Below are 16,202 nucleotides of genomic sequence, written 5' to 3'. Positions count from 1 at the left end.
CAATATCATTAGACAAGACAGACCACTTCGTAAAGGGGGTGGAACTGCCTTACTCTACAAGTCCAACTTAACTGTCCGTCAATTACCAAACTCCTACCCCTGCACGAATAATTGGGACATACTTATCTCACAACTTTAACTTCACCCTAAAAGGTCATCACCACAATTGTGATCTATATTCCACCTGGTAATACACCTGCTAGCCTTGAAGACTTCTTATCCTGGTGTTCTTCCACATACTCACAAGAAACACTTATTCTGGAGGACTTCAACCTAGATTGGTTCACCTGTATATCAGAACCACCAAGTAATCTAATAAATCTCCATGGCTACCAGCAGCTAGTCCAAATTCCAACTAGGTGTGATAAAAATCTAAAAGGGAATCCATCCTTGACTGGGTCCTAACTAGCAACCCCACATTGTACCCTCACACAGGCAGTCTCCCAGACACCTTAAGTGACCACAACATAATATACTTTATCGTAGTAGAACAAGCATATGCAAAACCACTAACTATATATCCACTAGAAACAAAAAAATTCTCTCCTGAGGTCCTCAGCACTTTACTGTGTAACTGTGACTGGACCCCCCTAAAAACCCTCCCACTTGACCAGGCTGTAGCATATTTCAACAAAACATTTCTACAACGCCTAGACACTGTTGCTCCATTGCAAAATCAAGGTTAGAACCTCTACAAACCCATGGCTCAGTAAAGAAACCAAACAAATCCTCAAGTCCAGAGACACTGCCTGGCATTACTATCAAAAAACAAAGAAACACAAAGCCTAACTAAGTACCAAGAACTGCGCAACCATGCAAAAAATGCATTAGGCTGGACAAAAATCCTACTACACAACATTACAAACTAAATACCAACACAACCCAAAAATTTTGGAAAAATGTAAACCAGCTACTAAAATCCACCCAAAAGGCTACCCCCAAACCAACCACCCCTGACACTAAAGTTCCCATCGAAACACAATTCAACTCCCACTTTGTGAACTCAATTCTATCCTTAGTATCACAGGACAGTTCCTTCCTCACTGTCCCCCCAACACAAATAACTCTAATACTAGCTTTACCCTCAAAACAGTTTCCACCACTTCAATCAAAAGCATGCTCTCCAAACTAAAAACCTCATCAACAGCAGCCGACCTACTCCCCAGCTATTTCTTGAAACTCACAGCAGATGCTATTGCTATCCCAGTCTCCACTCTCATAAACAGATCAGTTGTTGAAAACTATGTGCCCAAACTCTGGAAAATATCCTATGTTACACCCATACATAAAGGCGGGACCTCCACTGAACTTAATAACTACAGACCCATTGCTTTACTCTCCCCCCTGGCCAAAATCCTAGAAAAATGCATCCATACCCAGATGCTAAACTATCTCCTAGACTGCAACATCCTGTCACCTACTCAGCATGGTTTCAGACCTGCCCATAGTACCACTACAGCTCTCCTCTGCTTCACAGACACAGTAAACAGTCTCAAAAATGAAGGCCTGCAAGTGTCAACTCTTTTCTTGGATATGTCCAAAGCATTTGACACAGTCTCACACCAAATCCTGCTAAACAAACTAAACCAATATCATCTATCTAATTCCACTCTTACCTGGTTCCAAAGCTACTTAACTGACAGGTACCAAGCTGTGAAATGGGAAAATTCTCTCTCCTCAGCTGCCCATAACTATAGTAGTCCCACAGGGTTCTATCTTAGGACCACTACTATTCACAGTCTTCACAAATGACCTCCAAACCTCCACACAGCATGCATCTATAATTCAGTATGCAGATGACACTACCTTAATCTGTGCTGCACAAAACATTCCCACCCTCCTGCAAACAACTCAACTAGCATTCTCTGACATTGAAAACTACCTTACCAAAGTCCAACTTATCCTCAATCCAAAGAAAACTCAGCTTATGATTATAACCAGTTCTAACAAAAACACTAACAGTCAATTCACTATCTACTCCACAAATGCTACTCCAATTGCTCCAGTGGCACAGACTAAGCTATTGGGAATAACCATAGACTCCCACCTAAAATTTGATAGTCATCTGAACTTAACTATTAAAAAAGTACATGCCAAACTGGGGTCACTCTACCGTATCAAACCATTTCTTACCAACAACACAAGATCAGCCATTGCTCGCTCCCAACTTCTATCCACCCTACTCTATGCATCTCCCATTCTGACTAATCTCAACAAAACTGAACTAAGCAAAATGGAAGCTTGCTATAACAGAACTGCCCATTTTGCTGCAAATTGCTCATATAGAACTCATCACTGTACTTGCTTTGAGACAGCTCCACTGGCTTGAACTGCCCAACCTCCTAACCTACAATCAGCTCTGCCTCTGTCATTCTATCTATTACCTCCCCAATAAGTGTCCTGCCCTCAAAAACCTAGTACAACATCACTCAGCCAAAAGGCCTCTTAGATCATCAAGCAAACTACTACTAGAAGTCACCAACAGCTACAATAGCTTTGGAGATGCACTATATAGTAGTTCAGTGGCTAAAAAATGGAACTCTGACCCTACTAGCATTCAAAACACATCATCCAAAGCCTCCTTTAAAGACCTCATCAGGCAACATCTCAAGCAAAGTTGGCAGTGCCATGATTGCTCCCCAGGCTAGTGAAAGCGGATAACATATGCATACTAAATCTAGAGCAATTTATAATAGTTTTTCAATCTTACTCACAAACACTGGCTAATCTACAATGTATGTACTGTACCTGTGTACTATGTATGTATTCTACCTATGTTCCAAATTTCAGCTCTACACCACAAATCTATTACTTACCTTTATTTTTAAAATTAATATCTTTTTTGATTGTTCTTTCCACTGTAACTGTTTGTGCCACATACCACTGTAAAAACAAGTCTCTTGTAATTTGTGTGTATACTGATTATGTCTAAATAACTAAATGTGTCTGTAATTTTTCTTTGTGGAGCTTTTCTCCCCGGGCCTCTGCTGAAAAAGGGCCTTTTCGGCTCAGTCAGACACCCCCGGTTAACAAATGTAAAATAAATAATAAAATAAATAAATATGCTGGGGAAGTATAGGCACCACCTACAAAATGTCTTTTATAAAAGATATGCTACTGTGAGGTAGCAGATGGAGATCAAAGAAAGTGGCGCAATCATTTTTGATAAAATTATATTCATAATGCATTAAGGTTCAAGCACAAGGTAAAGTATTTTGTCATTAAATATGTATTTATACAGTATATGCCCTTTGAACAGAGTTTAGAAGCAGTTAAGATACTACTCATTAAGCTGCTTTATTCTTCTAAACTCTGTTCAAAGGGCATATACTGTATATATTTACTGACAAAATACGTTACCTTGTGCACCCTGTGAATACTGCAGAATTAAACATTATGGCTTAACCTGGATGAAGGGATGAAGCAAGCATGGTGGGAAGGTGCCGATTTAATATGGAAATAATTATAAACAGACTGAGAGGTAACAATTTACAAAGTCTGATATGCAGGGATTCACATTCAGAAAAAACAGATGTCACTGCAGGACATCTCACTGAAAAGCAACAATAAGCCTTTGAAACCCCCTCCTCCTTGGGAACATTACCTTGGAGAAAACAAACAAGTAACAGAAGTATGCATGTGGGGGGGGGGGTGAAACCTCCCACATTAGAGGTTAGGAGACCCAGTGTCCTCCAAAAATGCTTAAATGCACCCTTTTTGGAAGCACAAGTTTTGTCTCTCAAAACAGAGGAACTTACCAGAAGTACAAATTAATAAACTCTTCAGTCTTGAAGTGTTGACAGAGTGCTGTAATACTTACATCGATGATGCATCTTCTTGGCATTCATTTACTATTCTGACATATCATTCACAAAATAGAAATAGTTGGGAGTTCAGGTCCCTACGGTACATCAACTATCAAACTCCACTATTTTAACCAGTACACTACCTGAAAAGCTTAGCAGGTTTCACATCTTTACAGGAAGAGGAAATGGCACAGCCTGATTTGGTTCCCATACACTCTAAACGATGAACACAACTCCTAATGGTAACAGCCATCAGGGAAAAATGCATTCCTTTACATGGCTGAAATGGCAGGGAAAATCTACTAGGAAGCTTTTCCTGAACCCGTAGTCAATACTCATCACTTTTACCTTCATTCAGGTTTGTTCGGTATGTGTGCCACCTCAGAGGCACAAAGCCATTTTTATCGACTGCCCATGCCAGATATAAAGTATTATGATCAGTTTCAGATCATAAACACCTTACAATGGGTTTGAGTCACACACACAAAGAACTTCACTTGAGAGCAAAGCTCAAAAGGTGAACCTTTGTATCCATGCAGAGAACATAGTGTGTGACCCAATCCCCAGGGTGCATTTCCTATTTCCCATCAACTTATCAAGATTTTTCTTGAAGAGTGCTAATGAGGAACTTTGCTTGACATAGATGGGTAACTTGTTCCAGAGTATGGGAAGGCTCTGAGACAGGAATCTATCCCTCCAGCATGTCCAGTTTATTTTGGTGACCAGGTTTAGGTCCCTAGAGCATGTAGCTCAGAGGGATTGGGATTTCTTTAGGTGTAGCATGTCCAACAGCTCTGGGTTTGACATAGCTTTATAGGTTAGGCAGAGAGCACCTTGGAGTAGGCGATATGCTACAGAATAAAACTGGAGGTTTTTTTTGAGGCGGTCAGTGTAGGGCATCTGTTTGAGGCCAGTCATCCTCTATGTGAGGTACTTCTGTGGCCTTTCCAGCTGCTGCAGATGTCTTGCAAGGTACATTCCAAAAAGGGGTGTTGTACTCTATAATGGGTACAATGAGTGTCAAGTAGAGGGGAACAATGACCTCTTTTCCTAGATGAGAACCCTTTTGTGATGAGGTGTGCCACGTAGAAGGATTTCCTGACTACTGTGGCGATGTGATTATCAAAGGAGAGACTATTGTCCACCTGGGTCCCCCAGATCTCTTTCCCACATTCAGCGTTAGACTACCGCCTATGTTGTACTTCATGGGTACAGAGTTTTTACCAAAAGGGATGACTATGCACTTTTTGGCAATGAGCTTGAGGCCATGGCTTTGACACCAGGCATCTGTCTCAGTAAAGCCCTTCTGTAGGAGGTCCACATCATCTGGGGACTCTACTATGGCCGCTAGTTTGCAATCATCTGCAAACTTCATTAGCCAAAGGCCTTCCGTGTTAGCCTGTACTTCAGAGAAGTAGATACCAGGTCCCAGGACTGAACCCTGTGATACTCCACTTGTCACTGGTTTGAAGTCAGATTTGGAGTTTGCAACTTTTACAGTGTAGGTCCCGTCAGTGAGCCAACTGACAACCCATCTTGTGACATAGGGATTTATACCTAGTTTAGTGACTTTGGCTATAATTCCAGAATGGGGGATGGTGTTGAAAGTCTTGGCGAGATCAAGATAGGCGGTGTGAATTACCTTACACTCGTCTACAGCTTTGGTGACTGCCTCAAAGAAGTCGATCAGGTTCAGGAGGCATGATCTGCTTTTCAAAAACCCAAACTGGGTGGGGTCCAGAGTTTGGAGATTACCGATATCTTTGTTTAGTAGTTCCATGAAGAAACGTTCCATGGCCTTACAGACCATGCTCGTCAGGCTAATAGGGCAATCGTTCCCGAGATCAGTGGTGGCGCCCCCTTTGCGGAGTGGGATAACTGATGCTGTGTGCCATTCAGTGGGCACAAAGCCTGATGTGAGACTATGATTGAACATGGTGCTTAGGTGGGGAGCCAGTTCATTCTGAAGTTCATGTAAAACGCAGCCTGGGATGTTGTCCAGTCTCATGGATGCTGTGTTTCTGGCTTTAGAGAGTACAGCTTTTATCTGCATAGTTGTGATTACATGGACTCTGCATTCTTCCTGTATAGATATGGGCCCCTTTAGGGGGTGGGGGGGGTAAAGTTAGCACTGAACCTGCCAGGACGTTGGCAATATCAGTTGGTTCTGTAATTTTCATGCCGTTGTGCTGTAACTCAGAGCAGATCTGGGTGTTGTCATTGAGATTCTTGACAGTTATAGAATGCTTTGTGGTTGTCCCTAGAATCAGTGGCGATTTTGTTTTCATAGCTAGCTTTGGAGGATCTTATAAGGGATCTCAGCTTCGTACTGAGGCTGACCCGGGAACTCCTCCACTCATGAGATTTTACTCTCTTTTGCAACAGTTTCTTTCTTCTGTTGTAGAGTTTATGGCAGGGGACCATGGCTTCCTTTAAGGATAGCATCTTGGTTCTGTTTGGGATAGCATGATCCATGTACTAGTGTAAGTGCTTAGAGTGCATCTGTGTAGGATTCAGCAGTTGTAACTGTATTGTCTATCTGCATGGGTGTCATGAAGTTCGCCACTTCTGTCTTAAGCATGAAGTTGGCTTTGGAGAATTTTTTTATCATGATTTCCTTAATGGGGGGGTGGGGGCAGGATGTGGATATCTAGGGTGATAAGCTTATGGTCGGATCTGACCAACGAGGAGTTGACTTCAGGTGTGGAACACCAGTCACGCATGTTGGTAATGACTAGGGTCTAGGATATTGTTGCCCCTGGTGGGGGTGTGGATAAGTTGATCCAGGGCATTGGAATTTATGAATTCCAGAAATTGAGTGAAGAGTCTACAAGACTGACCCATACAAGGTTCGGCAATGCCATAAGTATGCCGCAAGGGAGAGAGCTGCTTACCTAGGATGACCAGTTCACTGCTGAGTGAAGAACATGGGCAGGAATTTCCAGATACCATTTATCTTAAGTCCTTCCACAGATTCAAAAGACTAAGCTAAAAATCACAACACAGAAAAGCAAAATATTACTTTTATTTATTTTTGTTTATTTAGTGGGGTAGTAGTAGCAGACCCGAGTTCCGCTGTGGTGACCCCTAACTGGGATAAGCCGAAAGACAAAACAAGTGGGGTAGTAGCTTGATCACTACAGACCATGTGCAGTCACAGCTTGAGTGAAGAGATTAAAAAAAATTAGAACAAATTCATAAACAGTAATCACAGAGTAGATGACATTCAATACATATGTAAATAACACTAGCAGAGTAAAAAACTCAAATGTGAATTAATTTTACTAGTAAATATGAAAGGGCACCAGCAGCTGACAGATGATCAAAGTAGAAGTGATGCAGGTGATGAAGGAGTTAGGTGATATGATCAGTGGAAAAACACATGCACTCAAAGTTTTGATGAAGCTGAGTTGAGCTCTGAAGGTGGGGAAGAGACTTCCTTAAGGTGAGAGGGACTGAGTGTGGGTGCAAGAATGGTTGGTACACGGCACTTTAGTTTGGGGTGTATGGAGAAAGAGGTTATGGAGGTTGTAGGGGATGGTTTTATTATGGAGTTGGACTGAAAGAGATAGAAAGGCACCTGGTTGAAGTAGTTTGAAAACAAGAGACACTAGGAGTAAACTCAAATTCTGTAGGACACTGGTAGCCATTTGGTCTTGGCGAGGGTGATGCAGTGGTGTTCCACTGGGAAGGAATTGGAAATGAATTGGCAGATTTTGTTTTCAGTGGTCTGTAAAGTAAAGGAGTTTTAAAAAGGCTGTGGATATGATGGGAGCCCATATTCAAGTTGCGCAATGAGGACACCATTGCCTATTGCATCTCTAGCTAGTTTGGAGAAAGAGCCCTGAATAAAACAGAGCTGATCTTTTTCCTAGAATTTTTTTCTGACCTGATGTTCTGGTATTTATTAAAGGTTTTAGATTCTGGAAGAAAATGACTTTTGTATGAATGCAGTTTTAGCTTTTAAAAGAGATTCAGCTTTTTTTTTTTTTAATGATTGAGACTTTGCGTGTGTGCGCATATTATATATTTACACACAAACTATAAAAAGTGCTTGACAAAAAAAATAAAAAAAAAAAAGTGTTGATATGCCCAGATATTGATCAAGACGACAAGAGAGAATGACGCACAATCTCCACACAATTTATTCCTTACAACCTACCTTGCTATACAACTGTAGAAATGTATTACAGCCACCACAAGATTAAAGCTTTTGCCAATTAATCCTTAAACATATTTATCCAATTACTAAAACAGCAGTAAAAGAACAGGAAGAGAAGGGAGGAAAGGCTTCTCAGGGCTGAATTTTCAAATATAATCAATGTCACTAAAATGAAGGAGCCAATTTCTTTGCACTGTCAATAACTTGACAACTTATCCTCCTTTGGTGGTAACATTACAGCACATATCTTATCAGATTCAATTAGAAGCCGTAAAAAGAACTGTCTGCTGAAACCAGAACATATGTAAAAACAAGATCTTGCTTATGAAGCAATCTCTCCAAAAACTTGGCAAATGAAGCTGTAATATGGCAGACAAACAGTAGTATTTGTGGCTGTAAGGATTTCATGATTTGTACCTACTGGACTACAGATATGACAAACGTCAAGGGCAATCTTCACTATTACCACGAGGATGGAACCAAATTGCTTCTGCACTATGGACCCATTCAATACACTATCTGTAAATATGTGGACCTTTGGAAATTTGTCTCTAGACAATTTAATATCCTTTTGTGACAATTTCAAAAAGATTTTTTTTCTCCTGCATTACAGACTGGCAAGACAGCAATTAATTTCATGCGGTTCAGTCGCCAACATACATTTGCTTAAGGACTGTACTCATCATCTAACTTCTAACTACATAGATATTTCAGAAGTCCTTTAAGGAGTTCTTTATTCTTCCTTCCTTCCCTCCCTATGAAAGGTTCAGCTATGATAATCTTTTCCATAACTAAAAATTTTACAAATGTATTTTTTTTGTTACTGGAAGTGTGTATTTTTATTTCACAAACACTCTTGAGAAACATGTTGTGCAATTCTAGGAGAGAGATCCTTGGCAATAAGATGTGTGAAGGCAGTAGCTACAAATTCTTTTTTTAAAGGATTATTTTAAGCACTTGCTGTGATACCAGATTTGTCTGTCAGTGCACCCCTAGTTACAGGGCATACAATGCCTCACAGCCTATAGAACTTTCACAGGCTGTTTGTCCCATACCTCACTACCTCAGTGCTAACTACCCCTACTTCTCAAGTCTCTTTGCACGGTCTTGGACCATGAGGGGAATGGTGTTGATGGAGGATTACTTCTTGCAGCCAGAGTTCTACTCACACACCTAGCAGTAAGTAATTAAAGCTTTTGTACTGAATTTCACAAACCTTCAGTAAACACTCCTTTGTGGAATACTGTGCAAGGAAAATGGTAAAATGTAAGGCTCAGTTTAAGTTGGCCCCCATAGCCAATGAGAGAATATTTTTACAAAGACTTTAGCCTTGCCAAAGCGTGCAGCATAGAGGGATAAAATCCCAACTGTGATACAGGTGAGCAGAGCAGAGTTCAACTGGTTGAAGACAAGGACGATGCTGGCACAGGAGGATAGATGTGCCCATCCTGGGGGGCAAGATGCATCAGCTACAATCCCTCACAGGAAGAGCAGCATTACCATCAGCATCTTGTGGACAAGATTATGACTCACTAAGCTTTTGTCTGGTAATACCAGCATTAGCCAATGTGCCCTTACAGAGGAAAGGCACAGAGTCCCAATTGTCATGTGGGTAGGTCATTCCTCCCCACCCAGATGCAGGATTAGTTACTTTGATAAAATGCTCTCATTTCTTGGTCACTGATATTAGTGCAAACACCACCAATGTCTATCTGAATGACAGACAAACAAATGGCTTATGTCAAAGCGGCCTTGGAGATTTTCCATGACTTAAGAAAGTAATGGATTTGAGTCCAAGAGGAGGCAGCTACATGGTCGACATGCAGAGAAGTAACAAAAATGTAATTAACAGAGAGGTGGAAGATCAAATGTTCAATTATGCAGGAAAACTACAGTTCATATATTCCTCTGGTAACATAAGAGCTGCCAGACAAGGTCTCTTCCACAACATAACTGTAGCTCTGAGGATCCTGCTGGTATTAACTGACAATTGCATGTCTTTCTAAATGAGGTGTAGGGCCATGCATACTAGGTCTGAGCAGGGTGGTTCCACCAAAATGGGTCTTCTACCCAATTACCATCTCCTCAGTAGCTCCCATGAAATTTGAAAATACTGCCACATCCAATGTGATTAAGGAAGAAGTAGTTAAACATTATGACAACTGATGCCGATAGGAGTGTAGTCTTTGATTTATAGGTTCTTTTCCATGTGCCCATAGCAAGCTTTCTGGGTACAGAGGATCTGGAGAATAAGCAAATGACAGAATAGAATAGATATCCAGCTGGAGAAAGCTCGTGACCAAATCAACAAGGAAATCAAGTCACCCAAACAACTTGAGCATGTGAAGGTTGGGATGGGCCATTCCCATTGGAGGAGTCAGGGCTTGGGGTGGGGGGTGGAATAAGTGAAGGGATGTAACACCTGGAATCAGCCTAGCAGTGGGAACAACATCTATCTTGGCCACTAAAATGCTATGCTCTCACCTGAATAAGTCCTCTTCAGCAGCCTTGGGATAACAGGAGAGAGAGAAAAATGGCTAGACTTAAAATCGGAATGGGATTACCATTTGGTGTTGTTGCTCCTCTGGTATGAGAACAGCTACATGTGCCAGTTTCTCAATATTACCAGCAAATAGGAGTCAGTATTGATCAATTAAACTCCATATCATCAGAATCTGAGCTGACCCTCTTAAGGTCACCAATAATCATGGCCTTCCAAAAATAAACAGAAGTGTTCCAGACCCAAAGTAATAAACACTTAGTTGGGCCACTGGGTTCAGTACTTTAAGACTTCACAAGCTTAGTGAGACAAAGATCTGCTCCACATACAAGTAGCATGCACACTGGACCCAAAAGGAAAAAATCATAATAAGGAATAAAAACTCCCATGTTTCAGAATGGTGAGCACACCTAGAAGGTACGCACAAACGTATGAGTCAGTCTGTAAAATACTCAATCTGATGACCCTTTGTTGGCAGTAGAAACTGGCCAGTTCACATTCATTGACCAATAAAACCAAAACACATTATTCAACTAAACATGGTCTTTGAGCAGACCTGGTCAGTGCCACTGGGGTTTTAACCTTTAATGTGTCTAAGTTAAAGGAGCTCATGGCCAAATTATGGGGTATGCAGAACAAAATGGACTGGACTATAGGATTTAGGGAAAAAAAAAAGCCAAAGAAGCCATCAAGGCCTTACTACAAGTCTGATGAAGTCATCTGAAATGCAGGCACTGAGCCTCTGCAGCAGTTAATGCGACACAGAAACTAATTGATCTGGAATGATCACACAAGACCTGCGGTTAGTAAACTTTGAAAAAGACCAGAAGACCAGCTCCACATCAGTTGACCTAAAATCCAGTCTATGAGCAGCAGAGAAACTATCCATGCAAACCCTAACCTTATCATAATACACAGAAATTATTAAAAGATACACAGACTATCAATCTTGGTGAAGTCATTAAAAATAAACAGTTGCCTATGAAAAGGTAGTTTTCAAAGTGTGCATGGCAGCCTATTTTCTTCAACTTCCAATAAAAAAAAAAATAAATAAAAAAATTTGTTATATAAAGCAGGCCGAAGATGTCTGCTTCCTCCTCCAAACAGATAACACTAATATAAAGTTCAGGATCATGCAAACTGAAAACATACTGCACTCTCAAGAGTGATTTTTGTTTAATTTTAAAATCAGTATTTAGAAACGCATTTTACAGGTGACAGAAGTTGGGTTTGTGTAGAATAATGGAAGCTGGAACACGTAGCTTAACAGTTATTTTCGTGGAAATGACACTTCTTGTCCCAAGATAGAGCATGTCTTTTCAAAAGTGATTTATATGTTGTTGCAAGAACTGCACTCCATCATAGTAAATAAATAATCTCAAATAAGTAAGAGCAGATGTTTGGCCCCTTTCAATTAGGAGCTGTGATCTACAACATCTAACTCTTACCTGAGATCTTTAAAGCAGTGACATCACTTCTAAACCTGTAATAAGTTTTGAGGGCTGCCACATGAAGAAACACTACTAAATCTGTGAATGTATTCATGAAGTACCCAAACTACAAAGGAAGAATTTCAGACTTTACAACAATGCATAACGTTAAATCAAAGGTGTGCCAAATACAAAGCTGTTTGACAAGATCCGATACAAAATCTAGGTGAACCAGGAATAGTAACTTTCAAGCCTATTGCAAGTGGGCAAGCAAGGACAAGCTTCAGCCCAACCTGGCTTGACTGCATCTCTGACAGCAAGTGATCAAAGCAAACATTTCTATTATGCTAAGTCGTCATTGCTGGGACTTCAAACAGTTCTTATGCAACTCACTAGGGAGAAGCCTCTGTCATTTCAAGATAACTGCAGTGCAATTTGTGTGTTGTTTCAGCCAGCCTTTAACTTCGTCTACAGTTCCGCACCAATTGAAAATATTCATGCCCACTGTCTACCCACCTCTGATTTATAACACCATGCCGTTAAAACAAGTGACCAGAATGTTCCACAGACTATCACAATGTAGTTCTTATGCTGCTGACATCTGTACTAGAGTATTTACAAAACTAAACCTTCTTTTTTTCAAAGGGGCTTATTTTTCACATTTGCTTAAAATTACATAATACAGAAGACATCTAGACACACAGGCATAGTGTGTCCTAGGCAGAGAAGACTTCTACATCAGTGGCAGCAACATGCACACTTCTGTTTCATCCCAGCATGTCCCACACATTTCATAATGCACTAGTGAAGATTTCCTTATCCACTATCACATTTAAGTCAGTCTGAAACAGCCACCTATTCTGCCTGCATGACACAACTATGTAGAATTTCAGCTGCACTCTAGGGCCACGTACTCTGCCTTACACAGATTTAATCTAAGGCTTTTGAAATCTGCACTGCACACAACCAAACAGTTAAGGAAACATACCTCTCAACTGTCCCTGATTTTGACTCAGATTTTAGCTCTGTCCCTCTTAATCCGTCCTAAAACTATTGACTTTTGGAGGAAGGTGGTGAATTACACTTCATGAACAATGACAATAATTAAGAGTTATAGGCTTCTTTTACTTCAGAAAATGTGTAAATGTTTCAAGTTAATAGCACTAATGTCCCTGATTGTCCCCGATTTTTTCGTGACTTGTCCCCGATTGGTTGAGATGTCTCAGACTCTTACAACTCCTAGACCAACAGAAACATGCAATACAAACGTTTTGGGAAAATAAATCGTACCCCCCCCCCCACACACACACACACACACCCCTCAAAAGCCTTATCATAACTAAAATAAAAAAGACTAGCATTCAAAACGATTTGACAGCACAGCTTTAGTCTTTCCACTCCTGCTTCTCAAACACTTCAGGCTTTCAGGAACTTCGCAGATTGTTGTTTTCCTTTCTCGCGAATCTTTTTTTCAGTACTGTAAATATGCATTAAACAGTAATGCACACATACCACAATCTTAAAAATAGAATATGCGATTTTTTATTCAGAAAAGGTTCTTACACAGATGCACTTACTTTCTCAGTTTACTTATAACTACAACTAAATCCGGAGCACGTTTCTAATATTTTCACTAAACCTTACAACATATTAAAGCTCCCAAGGTTTGCACTAATGCACAGATCTCGCCTCAGCTCAAAGAAACAGCCACAAACTCCCACAAAGTTCGAAGACAGGGATATTCATTCACCTTGAAACATTATTTCTCTTTAAACAGATACAATACCTTTTTAAAGAATATACTCTGATAAAATGTAGTTTTAACAGTTTGTTCGATTAACTTCTACTGCCACAACCCCACAACAAAAACATTTACTTCAACATAATTCATATTGTAAAGGACAAATTCCAAATAATTATAGGATACGCTCTCAAAAATCAAGCCAATTTTAATTTCCCAAACCGTTAGAGATTAATCCGTTGAGTAACACACAGAGGTAATAACTTCACAGGAAGCCAGTTATTAAAAGCAGCAATCTTTAAGGACAAAGTTTAACTTCTCAAAGCGGACCCCCCTCCCCCTATAGAGCGGTAGATATGCATGACGTTTCAGTACCTGACAGACATATGCATGGACAGTGACAGTAGACTAAACACCCTTCCAAATGAAGTGTTGGTAGCCTTTCGTAGACTTAATTACCTGACTGAAGTCCGCAATGTAGGTCACCAAAGTGCCGTCGCCCTTTCGAAACTCCAGGCTGATAAAGTCAACTAAACTGTCCGCTTCCAGCCTTTCCTCCACCACCTGTCCATCTGACAGCCTCACCCGCACCTTCAGCTCAGAGCACTGGCAACATCTGGGCCCCGTAATCGGGCAAACGAGTAGTAACCAAAAGGCAAAGCCTAAGCGGGCAGCCCAACAAGGAGCAACATACAGCCGCTGGCAGCAGCGCATCCCCCCGCTACACCCCGCGGGCACTTGGGAATCCCCGCGGGCAAACTAACCACGCGCAGCTTACTGTACAGGGCAGCCCGGCAAGGCAAACGAGCAGCTCAGCATTCTTTTGTCCAGGCAATGACCCATGCCAGGCGGCTACCAAAGTATAACCATCTGCCACCAAACAAGGTCGCCCAACTTTGTCTAAACTCTGCACACGATGTACTGTAGGAATGCCACACTGCACTGCTTTAATCAGAATGGGAATGAACTTCTAGACTCAGCACGCCTCTCACTAAGTTAGCTACTTTCTTTTATTAAAAGTTAACATCCATTCACTAGTGGGGGCCCTCTGGTTGTACTTTCCCCTCTCTCTCCCTTTTTACAACATTCAATCCCGTCACTTCCTTCAAAAAACAGACAACCCATTTGAGTGCTCTTAAAGGGCCAGCAGGTTTGCGACATCATTAAACTATAAAGAAATAACAAAACACATCCAACCTTAAAGACAGTCAAGGAAAAAATCGTAATTTCAACATCTGATTGAATAATATGAAATATGCACTACCAGCTTACAGAGTTTTATGGCTGGCAATACCTATTGCATGCTCCATGGCTTATTATCAGTTAAAGTGCCAACTTCTGCTGCAGTTAACGTATTGCAACTGTAACTAACAATTTGGTGTAACCAATTTGTATCCAAGAGCAGTGTGGCATTGAAATACGTGGAGAGAAAGAACGAGAGAAATGCTGCTGTGGTAATATGTATACACAACTTTAGAAGCGTGCAGTGCAGACAGTATTTAAAATGCATTTAGGTTTGAAGAAACAATATTAAAACATGGGCACAATCATGTACGTTACCTCTCTCAACTATCCCTGATTTTGACTCAAATTTTGTCTCTGTCCCTCGTAATCCCTCCCAAAACTAGTGACTTTTGGAGGAAAGGTGGTGAATTACACTTAATGAATAATGACAATAATTAAGAGTTATAGGCTTCTTTTACTTCAGAAAATGTGTATTAATTCATATGCTCTGATTCTGTCAATGTTTCAAGTTAATAGCACTAATATTTTAAAAGTGTCCCTGATTTTTTCGTGACTCGTCCCTGATTCTGTTGAAATTTGTTCCCGATTGGTTGAGACGTCTACGTTCACCTGAAATCGGTGCCTTGATCCATATTTTTTGCTCAAGAATCAGGGATAAAAAATAATAAATAAATAATGGGGAATGGGGAGCAAAAGGCCGAAAAGTAGAAACAAGTTTTAAAAAATTACTCTAATTAGTACTGCGGTGGTGATGCTGCGGTAGTGTTGTCGCCTCACAGTTAGACGTTGCCCATTCGATTCTCAGTTAGAGCGTCTTCTATGTGGCCACATGCGTGTATGGGCGTTCCTTCGTTGAAGGTTGTGCGTTAGGCCCGGCAAGCCAGCACGTAAAAATCTACTGCCAATCATTAGCGGACCGGAGTTCCACTGTGGCGACCCCTAACCGGGAAAAGCCGAAAGACACAAACTTATAAAATAAGTAGAACGTGTTTTGCATCAACAGTCAGTTTCTCAACTGTAAGTATGAAAAACTCTAAAATGTGCATTATTGACTGAGTGTAATTAATTGTGATTTAGCAGAAAATGACTTTCTAGCGGTTCTAAAATTAGTATGTCTTCAGGAGGACATGCTTAATAATTATAATGTACTCAGCAAAAGCAAAGAACGAAGGATAACATTCGTCCCTCTGTTCAAGATAGCTCATATCTGGGCAGTTATGTTATTGGAAAAAAAATGGAAAAATGGCGAATGTCCAAGTTACATGAAACTGTTTTTTTTTGGATTAAAATAAAAAACTTAATATTATATGAAATAGTA

General features: G+C 40.6%; 1 protein-coding gene across 1 annotated transcript in view; it reads right to left on the bottom strand.

The window, feature by feature from the left end:
• Nucleotides 1-14,744, bottom strand: part of OAF (out at first homolog) — a 329,886-nt gene extending 315,142 nt beyond the window's left edge. The window contains exon 1 of the mRNA XM_044079473.1: nt 14,099-14,744. Coding sequence (XP_043935408.1) covers nt 14,099-14,353 — 255 coding nt within the window. The 5' untranslated portion in view covers nt 14,354-14,744. The remainder of the gene's footprint in view (nt 1-14,098) is intronic.
• Nucleotides 14,745-16,202: the final 1,458 nt, after the last annotated feature.

Source organism: Protopterus annectens, chromosome 8.part0, assembly GCF_019279795.1.
Source record: "Protopterus annectens isolate FY-2018-M chromosome 8.part0, PAN1.0, whole genome shotgun sequence".
Classification (NCBI taxonomy): domain Eukaryota; kingdom Metazoa; phylum Chordata; order Ceratodontiformes; family Protopteridae; genus Protopterus; species Protopterus annectens.
The sequence above is the reverse complement of the archived record's forward strand: the minus strand, read 5'-3'. Positions and strand labels throughout refer to the sequence as shown.